At 37.8% G+C, this 17,058-nt stretch overlaps 1 protein-coding gene across 1 annotated transcript in view; it reads left to right on the top strand.

Moving 5' to 3' along the window:
• Positions 1-17,058, top strand: part of KCNH8 (potassium voltage-gated channel subfamily H member 8) — a 278,745-nt gene that overhangs the window by 119,295 nt on the left and 142,392 nt on the right. Inside the window, exon 3 of the mRNA XM_036333839.1 lies at positions 8,112-8,243. Coding sequence (XP_036189732.1) covers positions 8,112-8,243 — 132 coding nt within the window. The remainder of the gene's footprint in view (positions 1-8,111; positions 8,244-17,058) is intronic.

The following is a 17,058-nucleotide window of genomic DNA, read 5'->3' on the forward strand; positions in this document are numbered from 1 at the left end:
GCTCTATTGAGGCTCCATGCAGAGAAGAGTTTGGTTCCCAATGGAATATGGAAGTGCAAGGACAAGAAGAAGGGGCACAATGCTATTCTGTTCAAAATATGAGATGTCTACTATACTAATATGGCAACCACGAGAATGTGCTTCTTGTATCTCATTACAGGAGAGTGGTTGGCTGATAGCCCCAGCTGCTGTGCTCTGAAACACATCACTGTGTTGGCACAGAGGCCAAACTTTCCATGGGCTGCTCCCAGCCAATGACTGAGGGAAGCAAGGAGATGCAGGGCTGCTTTGATGGCTGACTTGACTAGATGACTCCCTGAGGGCCTTAGTGAACTTTCTTTAGAACTACACTGCAGTCTAAGATACCAACATCCAGTTTCCTTCCTTCTCTCCTTTGTTTGACCTCAGACCTACATTATGACCTTCCCATGGTTTGCTTCTAAGAGGACCAGCAATAGCACACAAAGGTTAAGTGGCACTTGTGTGAATCATTCCTTAAAAATGTCAAGCTACAGTTCTACACCACCTTTTTCCACATTCTATGTGCCCTTACCCTGTTCTACATTTTCTTTTTGCTGTAGCATTTAAAACCTTCAAGTAAATTTTATAATTATTTATAATTTCACTGTTTTTCTCTCCAGAGTAGAATATAAGTTCTCTCAGGGCACAGGACAGAGATCTATTCTGTTTTGTTTGCTGACTTATTCAAACACTTAAGACAGTTTCTGGCCATAACAGGCACTCAGTAAATATCTGTTACATGAATGAACAACTTTATGTTCAATTACTTGCAATGCTATCTCCAAATATTTTCTTTTGAATCCTAAACTATTTCCCAGAGTCCCCAAACCCCCTGACCATCATGAGATCATGTGTGCATTATGTTTATTGACACCAAAAATCATTTCCATTGCCCTGCAAAATCCATAGATTCCTCCAACAAAAACTTGGTGCAGTTATAAACACGTAACTTGATTCTCAAATGCTCATTTAAACAAGTTCTTTTCCACCAGACAACTACGAGTTTGAAGAAATCTTAAAGTCAAGTATCAAGGGAGTAAGTCTGTTTCAGTGGCTTATTTTCAGAAAGAAGTGGCTTACAAGTAGCAATCACAAAGCCAAGCCTGTTGGATCAGACATTTTTCTGCTAAAAACTGTCCCTCATCTCTGGCCTTCTTTTCCCCAGAGGATTTTTAAAAGTTGATTGGGACTCAGTTCTCTTTTGTTATTTCCCGTCTTAGAAAATGAGTCCAGAGGATGTTGCCATGTGTCCTACCTAAAGCTGGAGATCACCTTTTCTGAAGCTTTCTAGGAAATTGAGAAGCAGGAACATACTGAAATGAGGACTCAAAGGCTTTGTGAATAAGGTCAGAATATGGTGCAGCACAAATTAATAGTGGATCTTGAAGGAAAATAAGCCTGAAACATCGCTGGAGGCAAAAATGACGAAACTGAAGCTGTCCTATTTCAGGAACATCATGAAAAGTCAGGGTTCTTTGGAAAAACAATTATTCTGGGGTAAAACTAGAAGGCAGCAGGAAAAGAGAAAAACCAACTATAAAAGAATCCATTGTCATGAGTCTCTGTGAGCCAAGCAGGACTGTTGAGGGCAAGACATTGTAGGCATCACTCACTCATGTTGTCACCAGGAATTGGAGCCGACTCAACAGCCAGTAACACACTAGTACATACCCATGAGCAACTAGGTAACTGTACTTAGAAGCTTCAATCATGAAGCTTGTATAAGTACATTCTCTTTGTCTCAATTGAAAACAGCACTAATGGTGGATTTTCTGATCTCATTGTCTCATTGGCTACTCAAGCAAATTAAGAATGAGTGCCATGTGTACCTTAATTAAGGATGTATTCCAATCTGAAACCAAAGCAGTTGAGTCTGATTTCAAATAGAAGTTATACTCTTATTATGGGGTTGAGAGTAAAATTTGTTGACCAGTTTTACTTTATTTTCTTCTTTTATAATGTGACATTTTTAAAAGTACATGTATTATTCATTATGTCCTCTAGCATGGGTAAAAATAAAAATTAAATGGAAGTGAAACTCAATTCCTAAAACATTGTTCACAGAATAGGATCATTCCTAAAGTATATATCAAAGCAAAATTAGAATATCAAACTAAGATTTGTGTTAAATTCTGGTCTTTGACACTTATTAGGTATGTTACTCTGAAGACAATACTACCCAATTTTTAGTTTAGTTTGGTAAAATATTGGTCAGATTGATGAGAAATTTAGGTATAATCTATATAAAGCATGTGGGACAGTGTCTAGTACATAATCAAGGATTGATAAAGTCCTTGTTGTGTGCATTATATTGTCAGGACTACTTTGTCTGTATTTCTCACTAGAATATACCCAGATGTCCTGGCTCCTCCTCCAAACCTATCCCACTTGAATTTGTGTTTAAACCATATTGAAAATCCTTTCAGTTGTAGGTAAGAATTATCTGTGTTTATCATCAGAAGCAGCTTGGTTGTCTTAAAGCAAGTAATAGCTCTACTGGTCAATGATCCAGTAAATGATTTGCTGAGCAAGGATGTTGGAACTATTGACTGAGCCCATCTGGGGATATTCTTTAGATCTCAAGTTCTCAAGCTTCTCTTCTACATAATTATTAGAGATTTGTGAGACATGACCATTCATACTCCTAGGAGAAGAAGAAAGTATTTTATTTAAGGACAAAGGGAATTTGGAGCAAAATGGAAAGAGGGGGAAAAAAATACTCCAAAGCTTGGTACCTTCGAATCAGTTAAGCATCACTTGATCTGATCTTCCCTATTTCCTCTCTTCCTTCCTCCCTTCCTTTCTATCTCGTTTTACAAATATCCTAACTTTTCTCAAATTTTGAAGTGGATCATCTATCAGAACTTAAATCATGGAGAATATGTAAATTGGTTGCCCCAGAAATTTGATCTCATCACTCTTATTGTCCAGTCTTGAACTCCTTACATTCTTACTCTAAATCTGTAGAGTTGCCAGAACTGCACTATGTATTTTCTCATGCTTATTCTAGAAAAACTGAAAATAAGGAAGGACCGTGAGAAGAAAAAAAAAGTAGAAATGATAATCCCACAATCCACCACCATTAATATGTTGTGTGTATTTTGCCCATCTTTTCTACACAGAAACAAAGTTAAAATACATTGTTTTATGAGCTCTTCTTTAGTCATTAAACATTGAAATGACAGGTGTTTGTAGCCACTGCTCAGCTCAGGATGGTCTCCAGCTGGTTCAGATCATCTCTCATCAACCCCACTCCACCCTTCACTACTACACAAGGTGTCAGGGCCCACTGCCCCTCACTTTGGTCCACTAGTATCCTGAGGTGTTTGGAAGAAAGATGTCTACTCAAGTCATATTCCACAGGGACTGAGCAAAGATCTAAAACATATGCGATCTGCACTGCAGATGGGTAGTCCTTGAAAGAGGTGTTCTCTGCAGATAAGGTGAAGCCTTTACCTGCTATTACACCAAAGAATTATTGCTTTTATCCCTTAGCATAGTACAAACACCAGAAAGAGCTGGTGAGGTTGCTGTAGGGGCTTGTCTGCTCTGGGTACTCCAGGGGACTTCTTGCTTTTTGTTTTAATATGACATGTCCTTTAAGTTCATTCCTTGTACTACCCATCCCATCCCATCCCTGTTTTCCTTCTAGTCTCTTGAAAATAGACCTTTCATATTAATAAATGTTTGGAATGTTATGCTGATGCTTTAAGCAAACAGTGAAAAATCATTGGGTGTTTTTCACAGCTTATTGGAAGTAGCATGGGAGAAAGGCTAGAGACAGGGAGAACACTTGAAGAGTGGGTGAGAGATGATAAAGGCCAAAACAAGGCACTAGCAAATGGAGTGAAGAGGAGGGACAACTAAGAGCTCGGCAGTGACTCAGTAGCATTCCCATGATGCTCTACTCTTTCTGCTACAGACAGCAGTGTCCCAGCATTCAGCTACCATGAACAAGGTGGCCTTGTTCACCTACCTGTGGTCTTGTCCCACCCCACCCCAATTCATGTCCCCTGGACTAATGTTTAAAAACTGTCAAACATGTCACCACATCAATAAGTATGTAGCACTGAGACAACAGTTGTTGAGAATAAGACTTATCAGATTTAATGTGAAATGTGAGGAACTCCTGAAAATATTTAGGTCACATGATACTGATGCTGATAACATTTAGGCTATCACATTACTGTTGTCATAATTGCAAAAACTAAAAGTCACAAATATTTATCATTAAAAATCCAATCAAAATCCTACTTGATACAAAAAACATGAGGACATGCAAAATATCCATATTCCATTTTGTGTTACATTGAGAAGTGTAACTAGTAACAACTCATATGACAGCATATGAGTCATTAAAGAAAAGGGAACAATTCACAACTCAGTTTTCTGTATACCTGTACCTCCTTGTATTAAGTTATTGAACCATGAACTTATACTGGTAACCTTATCATTAATTTTCACTTATTGCCAAATATAATCTTTTTTTTGGGGGGAAGGGCAGGGTGTATATGGAACACATATAAATTTTTTTCTACTTGTAAATGTTAGCAAGTCAAATGCTCCTGTGCCCTTGTTTCCCAATGAAGAGAAAGAAAGTACCAAAATGGAACATTCCACCAGATTTAAGCTCTGTGTAATTATTTATGCAATCTGAAAATACATTTTACCATATAGGGTATAAACCCTGTTTCTTCTCATGAATTGTATTTAACCATGGAAAGTAAAGGTGTTATTAACTTACATCCAGTCAGAGCCTCATCAGTTTTAGCTCTCACCAACCCACGTGGTAATTACTGGCTGCTGTATACAAAAGGAGTTACAACTGACACGAGATTTCTGCCCTCTAACCCTGCTTTTAAGGATCCTTCACATCTCTGGATTTGAGGGCAGGAGATTGGCTGCCTACCACCTTAACCCTAAGACTTGCAGTACCAGGCCTGAATCACTGCAAGCTGAATGGTGTTGCATGCCCATCATTGTGCTCTTAAGTAAAGAAAGAAGAGGCAGACCCTGGGGAATAGCTGTGAATTATCACAGTCGTGTAAGGTTGAAGATTTTGTCAGAGAGCCAGGGCAGAGGGCCTGGTGGAGAGATGTGGGAGAGCAGGGAAGGATAAGTAAAGAAATCATGTGAAAGGTCTTGCTTTGAACCTGGTTAGAAGCTTTTGGCATTCATCCTCTTTCAGGAGAAGGAAGCGAGTGTCATGCCTTGCTTTCTAACTTTAAAGGTGCCCAATGCCATATTTGTAAGGCAGTTCACATGGATAAATGTGAAGAAGCAGTTGAGAGAAGGGAAGAAGGTAGGGAAGGAGAAAATAAGTCTATATGTCCCGTACACTATTTCCCTTAATACTCTTTTTTTTTTGGGGGGGGGGGGTTATTTATGCAATGGGAAGGTAGACATCAGCCTAGTTTATGCCAAATCAGTATAAAACTTGAATTTAGAGGTACCCATATTAATGAAGTTTTATTGAATTTATACAGTGTCAGAGAATCACATCTCATTGTATCTTAAAAGACAGACCTCAAAGTGATCTTTCAGCTCTCCCAGAACATGATGTGAAATGACAGATGTGCATCTAGGGTTGTGAGAAAATATTGTGGTGTTGGCAGTTATTTCCTGGCTTTCATCTCATTTTGTGCTTTTGCCTCTCTCTCAAATACATTGGTGCACCTGTGCGAAAGCTCTGTGGAGACAATAATGGTGCTTGTTGGAGTGTATAGATAAAATGGCTTTTCAGGAAAATTAATAACCTCTATTCTGACTTGGATGATGCTCTTATAAGGTAATTGACAGAGAGATGCTTTAAAATGTGAACCAAAATATCAAATTCATACCATTATCCGTGCCCCCACTGTTACTGACTCTAGATGCTGATTGATAGCTTGGCCCTATTCTTTTTGTTCCTACCATTGCTGCAGAATTCGTGAAGAGGGCTTTCAACTTGAAGTAGTAGCCATAAAAAAATTGAAGTAAGACCCCTTCTGGGTTGATGGGGATAGCAGTGTTCTTCCAAAAAATATGGCTCATTTATGAGGTTTCTTCATTAGTCACAAACAACAGAATGAATTTATTGTCTCACATTTTGGGGGCACTCTATCCACCCTAGACCGGAGAATGTAAGAATATTGCAATTGAGGGAACCAGGTTCCAGAGAAGTGAATTGACTTCTGTATGGTGGTCTCATGGCTAGTTAATGTGGGAGCTGTGGTTGGATCCCAGGTCTCCTGGAGTCTGGTGATGAAGTGTTGAAATGGAGTTGCTGTAACATAGATATGAAGAGAGATGAATGAAAGGAAACCACAGAGATGAGTCAAATGAACAAAGAGAAAATCATGGCTTTAAAACTTTTGGAAGGATGAGGGGGGCAGGCACATATTCCATTCATGCTTTATATAGTAGACACACATCATATACGCATTTATTGCATGTGAATTCAACCACAGTTTTAAAAAAAAAACAAAAAACGACAACAGCAACAGCTATAATAAAATGGGGTGTTTATGTCAGATGACTCCTAAATACAACCAACTGCTTCACCTAGTGTCCAACTAGAGAAAAGTGATAGATTGCAAGGCAGGATGGACACACATCAGCTGTGTTGGTTGGAACTTGTGAGATCTGATACTGTAAAATATCAAAATATTTTTCTATTTCTGATTCTGTCTTATACTCAACTTTGAGATCAATGCCCATGTAAGATGGAAATTTACAGCACTGAGGGTTGTTTTCCTATCAAAAGAAAATTGAAGGAAAATTTCTGTGAATAGATTAATAGTTTACTTTTTAAGCAACAAAAAGTAATTGACTAATTTTCAAATATTTCTGCCCAGCAATCCTTTTCAGCATGAAATCTAGTGCAAACTTTTATAAACTTTTAAAATATGTATTTTAAAATACAGGGGTGGGAAAAAGTATGTTTACAGCTGTGAGTAGTCAAAACACCGAGTTTATTCTTTTGATTTAATAAAGGTATTGTAATAATCATTACCTGTATGTGTTTTTCCATACAAACAACTGTAAACCTACTTTGACTAACCCCTGTATATAAAAACTTTTCAAAACATAAGCCTTAGGCTTGCACTTGAGTCTATTTAAGACATTTCTCATGGTTCTTTTGCTCAAAAATTAGAATTGAACATTATTGCTTTTATAAAATGTGCTCTTGAAATAAAACACACATAATGAAAAATACACATAGCAGAAGTGTAGAGTGGATGAGTTTTCAAAAACTGAACACTCCTATGTAAACATGAAGATCATAAAAAAAAAAAGTTGACCAGCATCCCAGAATTCCCTGAGATGTGTCCCCTTCTAATCATGATATGCCAATGCTAACCACTCACCTGACTTCTAACACCATCAATTAGTTTTGCCTGTCTTTGTATTACTAGTATATGTGAATGCATTCATATTGCATTCCACTCATTTGTGTCCGGCTACTTTTGTTCAACATTTTCTTATTGATATTTCTCCATTGTCAGTTATTATACATTGTTCATACACATTGCTGTATAATGTTGTTGTGAGAATATATCTTAATACTGCCAAAGAGTTTTAAAGTATTTGCTAATTTTCTACCAGCCAGCAAAATAGGACAGTTTAAGTGACTACACATTCAACCCAAACTTGGTATTTTCCATCTTTTTTATTTTAGTGTTTCTGGTGAACAATCATTGATTTTTTAAAATTGACTAAATAAACCTCTAGCAAACTCATACCAAACAAAGGTCTTTATTTATGGACTAGAGTGTGATGGGGGTGGGAAGGGGCAATGCTTCATGAAGTGGAATTCTTCACCATCAACAACAAGTTCAAAGAAGAAATACAATTTGAATGACATAAGCAGAAATGTCTCAGCACAGACAAGTGTTTTTGTTTAAAATACTGCCTTATTTTCAGAGAATGCACATGGGCTAGACATTTATGGAATCTGAAAACTGACATTTTTAATATGTTGAGGGGGGAAGTTGTGGGACAGAAGAAAACAGTAAGAACTTTATTAACTGTAGCACTAATTTTTGAGATTTTCGTAGAAAAACCATACAAGGCAGTGGTTGATCTGTATTTTTTTATTACTGTTGCAGGGTCTCCATTTTGGTGCCTATTGGATATTGTGCCCATAAAGAATGAGAAAGGAGATGTGGTACTTTTTCTGGCGTCCTTCAAAGATATAACAGATACAAAAGTGAAGATTACTCCAGAAGATAAAAAAGAAGGTTTGTACTGTTTTCAGAAAACATTGACAGATGGGGTAACATTTTGAAATTGTTTATTCAAAAACTCTGAAAGGAAAAAAAAAAGTCTTTTTAAGTAACAGCAACTCATGAATATTCATAATCTAAGTGATCAGTATTTGGTACCTATTCCAAAATCATAGAGACTCACAGGAATTTACATTCTCTTCTTTGTATTAAAAACTCAATTGACAAGAACCAAAAGTTCATATCCCTACACAAATAGGATGAGGATAGGAAAATAATTTTATCAAAATAAAAAGATTTATACCAATTTGTTTTATTAGAGGGAAAATGAATTGATAGTGACAAGTAAAGTTAAAATGATGTGATTAAAAATACATTTCTCCGTTTCATCTAAATTGCAACAGCTCAATACTTGGAAGTGCAAATTTCATTTTATGTACAAAATTAAGAACTCAAATTTAGTGGTTGTTAGGGTGGAATGTTGCAAAGAAATGTATATCTGTATTTTGTAGTATATGACCATATAATAATTTGTTTTATTTGAAAACAAGCTTCTCAATGATCCTTGAAGGGTTCTAAGACTTTATGTTGCTTGCCTTATATTTCCTGTCTATAGCTTACTAAGAAGCAACCTGCATTTTATGTCAACTGACAAAGCATAATACTGAAAAAATGCTGCTATTATTTTGTTTAATCAGGAGTATAATTAGATAATTTGGTGACCAGAGAAAAACAGTTGTCATGTAGGGCTTTCCTATGTTGTAAGTTATTTATTAGAAATAGCTATTTGACAAGACATAACAATAGCTATGTCTTGTTAAGAATGGGCTCTTTTACTCCAGCTTTTTTGAAAAATGTGTGTGAGTGTTTTAAATATATTGTCTCTTGAAATGACAACACAAATGGAGAACAGTTATGGATTGCCCCTCCCCCCTTTCTGTTATTTGAAATGTTTGCAAATACATGACTTTTTCCTGTGTATTTGCATGACTAAACACTGTGGCATGTTTTACATACTCAGGGGAAGAGCTGTCTTATAATTAAAGTTACTTGGATATGAGAGCAAGTGTAATGGCCACCCAGTGAGAGAAAAGTGTGGACATCCCTGTGTATATTTTTGTTTTTACAATGTCTTTGGTATTTGAGAATACAGAAGGTCAGTGTGTACTGTGTTTATTCACACTTCTGACACCAAATGTGTGGGGGTTTTCCATACCCATTCTGCAACTCTCTGCACACCTACTGAATGTCCTGTAATTTCATTTAGTTCTGACACTAAGTACCCAGAGTTAGTGTCAGACTCCTCAGGTTTAAGGGCTCCTTCCCACACTTCAGATGCTAACCACAGTATTGGGTGCCCAGGGAACACACAAACTTTTGTCCAACTTGGCTCAGAGTTGGGGATTTCCACATGAATAATTCGCTGGAACAGCTCACAGAACTCAAGGAAACACTTTACTTATATTATTACAAACTAGAGGCCCCGTGCATGAAAACTGTGCACTCAGGGGGTCCCTCAGCCCGGCCTGCACCCTCTCGCAGTCTGGGAGCCCTCGGGGGATGTCCGACTGATGGCTTAGATCTGCTCCCTGTGGGCCTAAGCCGTCAGTCAGGTATCCTTAGCGCTGCCAAGGAGGCAGAGAGGCTCCTGCCACCGCCGCTGCGCTTGCCAGCCATGAGCCTGGCTCAGGGCTTCTGGCTGAGCAGCGCTCCCCCTGTGGGAGCACACTGACCACCAGGGGGAAGCTCCTGCATTGAGTGTCTTCCCCCTGGTGGTCAGTGCATGTCATAGCAACCGGTCATTCTGCCCTTCGGTCGATTTGCATATTAGCCTTTTATTATATAGGATGATACAAGTCAGGGACAGCCAAATGGAAGAGGTGCATAGGGCAAGATATGGGTCAGAGTGTTGAAGGGCTGCCATGAACATATTTTTTCTGGGTTTGCCAGAACATATTTTTTCTATTGCTACCTTATTATAAATATCCCACAAAAGTATGTAGTATTTTTATCAAGGTAAAGCAACTCTGCAAGCCAGCATGATTATGAAATTACCATAAAAAATAGTGAGGTATATATTTCTTTTTTCTCACCTGCACTTAATAGAGGAAACTACCTTAAAATTCACAAATTGATGGCATGTCTAGCAGGAAAGGCAGCCTCATGCATGATATTTTTAGAACTTCAAAATAGTGTTTGAAAATCATTAAAATGCCACCGTATAACTGGAGCAGTGTTGTTTCATAGAACTGGGAAACTCTGAACTGACTTGACCCAAGATTGCTCCTCATATCAGTGTTATCACTGAAGTTCAGCCAAGTTGTAAAAATAAGGTTTGTGTTAATTAAATCAATTCCCTGCTAAGGCTCATATGATGGCCCTCTTTTAAGAGATATAAGTTGTATACTTCCATTTTTAAAAATACTTCAAATCATTAATATCTACATTGTTGAGTTTTTGTTTGAAATGAGAAAAAACATTTTATAGAAAAGGCTAACAAGGTATGTACTCAGTTTCACATCTCAATTTTCCAATCGTTTGTCATAGCAATTCATTCATCATGTTAATTTCATTTTTTTATTTAGTATAATAATGTGCCATGTTTTTCCAGACAGGACCCAGTGCAATTATTTTGTTTATTTCTTGCAGGGTGTCCCAGATTTGGTTTGAAATGAGAGTTGACATTGGGTTATTCATTATGTGGTAACATCATCAGTTATGCCAGAACTGGGGAATTCCAATTCCAATTTCTAAAAAGTGGGCACTTTACTAGTACATTTGTCTTGACAATTTAGGGGTTGCTGTATGAAGCTTTTCACGTTATCTTCAGTGGTCATACAAATCAGGATTAAAATGCAATGGGTGTCTTTTCTGAAATCTGACTTTTGGCAGACAGCTGCAGATTACTATTAAGTACACTGACAAAGGGTGTTTTTTTTATTAAATATGCCTTTTCCTACTACTAAATAGCTCCAGAAGAAATAATAACAGCTGTACTAAATAATGACATATGAATTGCATTTACCTATAAGAATCCGAGCATCTAACATAAGCTTAAAAAATCAGGGCTTATTTTTCTCATATTTTGAAGAGTCTGGAGCTAAGCAGCCCAGGGCTAGAACAGCAACAGTAATACTCACAGGCACTCACACTCTTGACCTTTCTGCTCTGCTCTTCTTAATATGCTATTTGCCATCCTCATACTTGTCACCTCGTGGTTGGAAGATGCCTGCTGCACCTTTAGAACTTATTTCTGTTGTGTAGACAGGAAGAGTGAAGGACAAAGGGCAAGGACTCTTCCTTATGAGACTTTGCCTTTGAATGGAGGAAGGAATGTCCTTCCTCTGCATCCCCCTCCTGCCAGGGATTTCCATCAATGTGTCATTGACCTTGACTGTGTCACATGGTCATGGCCATCTCTAGCTGCAATAAAGGCTATGAAATCAGGGGTTTTGGTCTACTTTTTACATTTTTATATCCTTAAAGTAGGAATAGCCAAAGAGAAAGAGCTTAAAAGTGAGGTTAGATCAGAGTGTCTAGTATTTATTGATTATTTTCTTTAAGCCAGATGGATAACTCAACGTCCTACAATGTAGAAGGTTGAGATTTATGAGAGTAGGTGAAATGCCCAAAGCCTCAGTGCTGTGTAGAGGTAGAGACAGGATTGAAACCCAGGACTGTCTGGTCTAAGAGCTCATACTTTTCACCATGTCAAGGAGCCTCCTATGACAACAAATGAGAGGAAATTGGAAATGAGGTGGAAAGAAGGCTGGGCTTGTCTCAGTTCCTTCCCCCAATTCCTACAGATGATTGCTGTTGAAAATGAATACTCCTACCCCAATTTGTTTTACCATTTTCATTTCTTATTTAAAGTTCTTAGAATTCAAAGTGGAGTCCAAGAGAAGACCTGCCGGGGTCCAACCCCAGCAGGTCCAGGGGTTCCCAAAGGCGTAGACGGAGTCGGCGAAGAAGGAAGGACACAGAGACAGTGTTCAGTTGATCAGCAGCCTAGCCAGGATCTCCAGCCAGGATCTCCAGCCAAGTTCTGGTCTGGATCTCCAGAGAGGTTCTGCCGTTTATTGTCTTGTTACATCCGTATTTATACCATTTGATTTTAATCCTGTCAATTTCTATTACAAAGGTTAGGGCGTTTCTTATCTCCATTCCAGGGAGTAAAGATTATGTAGCTTAAGCATGATTGTTTGTAGTTAAAGTGATTACCTACCCGCCTGGCACTTAGTTAAGGAGTTTCATCCCCTCCCTAACTTCAGGGAAAAATCCCTACCTGGGGAAACAACCTTTCTCGGAAAGGTGACCTTGGTTAAAACACACAGCGCTAAGGGGAGTAAACATATTAAGAACAGTATGCTATATACGCCAGGTCCCTTGAAACATATGCTGTGCAGATGTTTCTATCCTGCAGCGACTGTGTCAAGCAGCAAGGATGGACCGGCTTCCGGCAAAGACCTAGTGTATTGGCATCACCTGGGAGCTCATTAGAAATGCAGAATCTCAGGCTCTACATGAGATCTCTGAGCTAGAATCTGCATTTTCACAAGATCCCCAGCTGATTCACAGGTACATCAAAGTTTGAGAAGCCTGTGCCATATGCATTCTTTAGAAAGGCCTTCTCTGACCATACGGTCAGCAGTTACCCACTTCCAGTCACTCTATCACAGCTCCTACTTCATTGTCTTTGTAGCATTTATGGTTATCAGAGACAATCTTTTGCTGAAAGTTTATTTTGAAATTGTTCTCTACTCCATAAAAATGGAAGCTTCATCAGGAAATGGGCTTTTCCTCTCTTGTTTAGGATCATAAATCCAACATGTAAAGAGTGTCTGACAGTAAAAAATAAATATTTGATTGTTGGATGGATAAATAAATGAATGCATAAATGATGTCCAATTTAGGGAATTTGACTATTCGGGGATGGAACACAGTAACATTCTTCCTTTGTCTTAATTATCAAAGCTGCATGCCTCTGGTGCACATTCTGATGAATATATTGTTTGGTTGTGTTCTGCTTGATTTAAGTCAAAGACAATTTGACATGTACTTACCAAAGCCAGTTCCCTCTCAAATGTGTTCATACAGTTGGTGCTGAATAGCCCTTTCACTTCAAGTAGAATCTCTGCTGTTGGTTAATTTTTTATTCTTGTTGACTCTGAGTTTGTTTTTCAGTTTCTGAGGATCTCAATTTGGTCACATTATTTAAGACAACTGAAGTTGTTTGTTTAAAAAACTATATATTCTCCAAAAGGATAGGCGTTAAGCCACTGATCAGATACTAATTAAGTCTGACATGATTATATGTACTTTGAATATTTTAATTTTCAATGTGGAACATAGTAATAATGTCCCTTTCACTTGCTGAAATATTCTGCCTGATTTTTTTTTGTTTGCATAATGGAAGGACACATGCAAAAATTCTAATAGATAGCAGCAGCCTGAAGAAAGAACTATTATAAAAATTGATACTCTTTTTGAGGATATAGGCTTCAGTTTCAAGGAGATCTATACCAACTCTTATCAAATCCTCCTATATAATAAAAGGGTAATAAGCAAATCAACCGAACAATGGAACAACTGGTCGCTATGATGCGCACTGACTACCAGGGGGCAGACACTCAACACAAGAGGTGCCCCCTCATGGTCAGTGCGCTCCCACAGGGGGAACACTGCTCAGCCAGAAGCTGGGCTCATGGCTGGCGGGTGCAGTGGTGGTGGCAGGAGCCTCTCCCGCCTCTGCAGCAGCGCTAAGTATGTCCAAGGGACACCCTAAGCTGTCAGTCGGACATCCCCTGAGGGCTCCCAGACTGCAAGAGGGTGCAGGCTGGGCTGAGGGATCCCACACACACACACACACAAGTGCATGAATCTCATGCACCGGGCCTCTAGTATGTGATAAAATTTAAAATGAAGAGCTAAGATGCTTAAAGTGACTGAAGAAATTTAATCACATCTGTATTTTATTGTATTACTTATATTTAAAAATCCAAAGGTTGTGTTTTTTTTTAAACACATTCACCAATATCATTGTTTCCTAGAATCTTTTTAAGGCAAATAGTATAAGCTGGGGTTCATAAGCTCAGTTGCCTTTAGAGACTGTGGGGCAATATGATGAGTGAAATGCAGTGATATTCCATGGTGTGGACTTGAGGCATAATACACATGGACTATTTCAAGTCAGTCCATTTTAAAGAAAAAGTTTCCATATTCTGTAGTCAATCAAAATATACCTATGGACTAAATTTCTTCTATTCATCCGTAGCTTATGATTACTGGACAAAACTTTATTGAAGTAATTATTAGTCTACTTTTTATTTTAAAAGTTTCTAGTTTTATTACTTTGAGAATGGAGACACGATTTTAACACTTTTGGTGAATTTAATATTTAAAAACTTTTTTATAATTGAATGATCCGTTACTTAAAGCACCAGATAAATATGTATTCAGAAGATGAATAACTTCAGGCTGAGAGTTTTAAAAGCCATATAACTTGACTCCCTGGTTGGACATACATTCTTAGTGAAATTCTCTATATCCATCAGAATTCACCTAGACATCGGTATGAGGGAATGTATTCAATTCAGGGATTGTCACTGTCGTGCTATTGTCATGTATGATGGCAGCAATCCTGGGACAGGCTGGAAACCATGGAGAGAAAGGTCTGCAAGCATCTGAGTCTCGGCTTCAGCATCTTGTAGAGAGGCATGCTTGGGACTGGCAGGACATCATGTGTTTGTGCTTCAGTGAATGGTAGAGGGGTGGTGGTTCCCCTTTTTGCTCTTCTTTTTTAATGGGTTCATGTGGAATGGATCTGCCAGTGTGAGGAAAATAGACTATTGGGTGCCAAGAGCACAAGTCCCAGCTATTTCAAGAACTGCTAGTTACTAAGTGGTTTCTTGAGGTAGAATCTACTAGTATTTCTGTCAAAGATGCTGTGAAGATTGCTGAAAGGGTAACAAGGGGTTTAGAATATGACATGAACTTGCTTGATAAAGCAGCGGCAGGGTGGGGGAGGATTGACTCCAATTTTGAAAGAAGTTCTGTGGGTAAGACGCTATCAAAAAGCACCACGTGCTACAGAAAAATTGTAAAAGGAAGAATCAGTTGATGTGGCAAACTTCATTGTTGACTTATTTTAAGAAATTGCCACTTCAGCAATCACCACCCTGATCAGTCAGCAGCTATCAACACCCTTCACTAGCAAGACCCTTCACCGGCAAAAAGGTTAGGAGACGCTAAATGTTCAGATAATGCTTAGCATTTCTAGCAGTAAAATATTTTTTAATTTTTTAGACACAGTGCTATTGCACACTTAGACTATAGTAAGTGTAACTTTCATACTGGGAAACCGAAAAATTCAAGTGAATCTCATTATTGCTATATTCGCTTTATTTCATTGGTCACTAACTAAAGCTGCAATATCTCCAAGGTTTGCCCGTAGACGCAAAAATTCTAAACCAAAAAAGTGTTTATCAATTTAACCCTCTCAACAGCCCTGTGGTATAGGCAATACTATCATCAATGCTTTCAAAAGTTAGGTAACATGCCCATGTTTACAAAGCTAGTGAGTGTCAGTCAGGACTTGAACCTAAGCCTTGTTTAGCTTCAGTTTGATCTCCTATAATCACAGTATAAAGGAATATATCCATAATATCATGTTGTGATGAAAATATAAATTGTGCAAATTTGTATCCATTATTAAAATGTTACCTGGTCATTGATAAAAATTATGGGGGGAAAATAGGAAAGTATAGAAAATGAATAAGGAAATTCAGCATTTCTAGGATCATTTTGGGAAAAATTATCTTTCACACATCCATTAATCTATTTCCATCCATTCCTTTTTCTATGTCAATTTCAGTTTTTTAAGCAATGGATTTATCCTATATTAAACCTCACTTCTAGGAATTCTTATATAAAACTTCATTTCTTTTTGTTGAAATTAAAGACCATTTTATTATACTTGGATCCTTTAAGAAAGAAGAAAACTAACATTGAATAGCCTACTATCAATAAAATACTTTGACCCACCAATCATCCCATTAACTTTTCTTAGAAAAAGCACTTTAAAAGTTGAAAATGAGTAAGCATTGCTGTACTGTATATGCTTTAGGGCCATTAGAAAACCATCTAGTTTTTCTCTTCTGAATAAACTGCATGTTCTCCTGCTTACTGCTTAGGTTCTCCTTATCCTCAGCCCTTTAATCATATTTGCCATTTTCCTTTAAGCCCTCTCAAAGTCCATCTACTCCTTTGAGGCTAGACTGGTTCATACTAATGCGTATTATATCTCATCACTACTGAGTATAATCAAAGGATAGCTTTTAAATACGTGCATTTTATGTATTTTACCCCCATCATGATGGCTGTTAAAAATAATTATGACACTCATTCAAGTTATAAGCCTATCATGATCCTTGAGATAATAGACATTATCCATACTTAGTCATTTACATCAATCTTGTAATTGCAAAGCTGTAAGAACTCCTTTCATACTGATAGTTTCCCATCACTTATTTCCTTAAAGATATATCAAATTTCAAGATATATAATCCCTTTCTTACTCATTCTTCTGTCCTGGAATAATGCAATCAGAAGCTTTCATGATGAATATTTCTATATATACAGTATGGCCTGCAAATAAAACTGTCAGAAGTTCTCAATGCAGGGTGAAGTCTACATCAAGACACTGAAAAATTAAATGCATATATTTCTAAAATAACACTAAAATGACAGTAAAGCCCAGCCAATATTGCTCAGTGGTTGAGTGTCAACCCATGAGTCAGGCGGTCATGGTTCGAATCCCAGTCAGGGCACA

This window comes from Myotis myotis, unplaced genomic scaffold, assembly GCF_014108235.1.
Source record: "Myotis myotis isolate mMyoMyo1 unplaced genomic scaffold, mMyoMyo1.p scaffold_m19_p_13, whole genome shotgun sequence".
Classification (NCBI taxonomy): Eukaryota; Metazoa; Chordata; class Mammalia; order Chiroptera; family Vespertilionidae; genus Myotis; species Myotis myotis.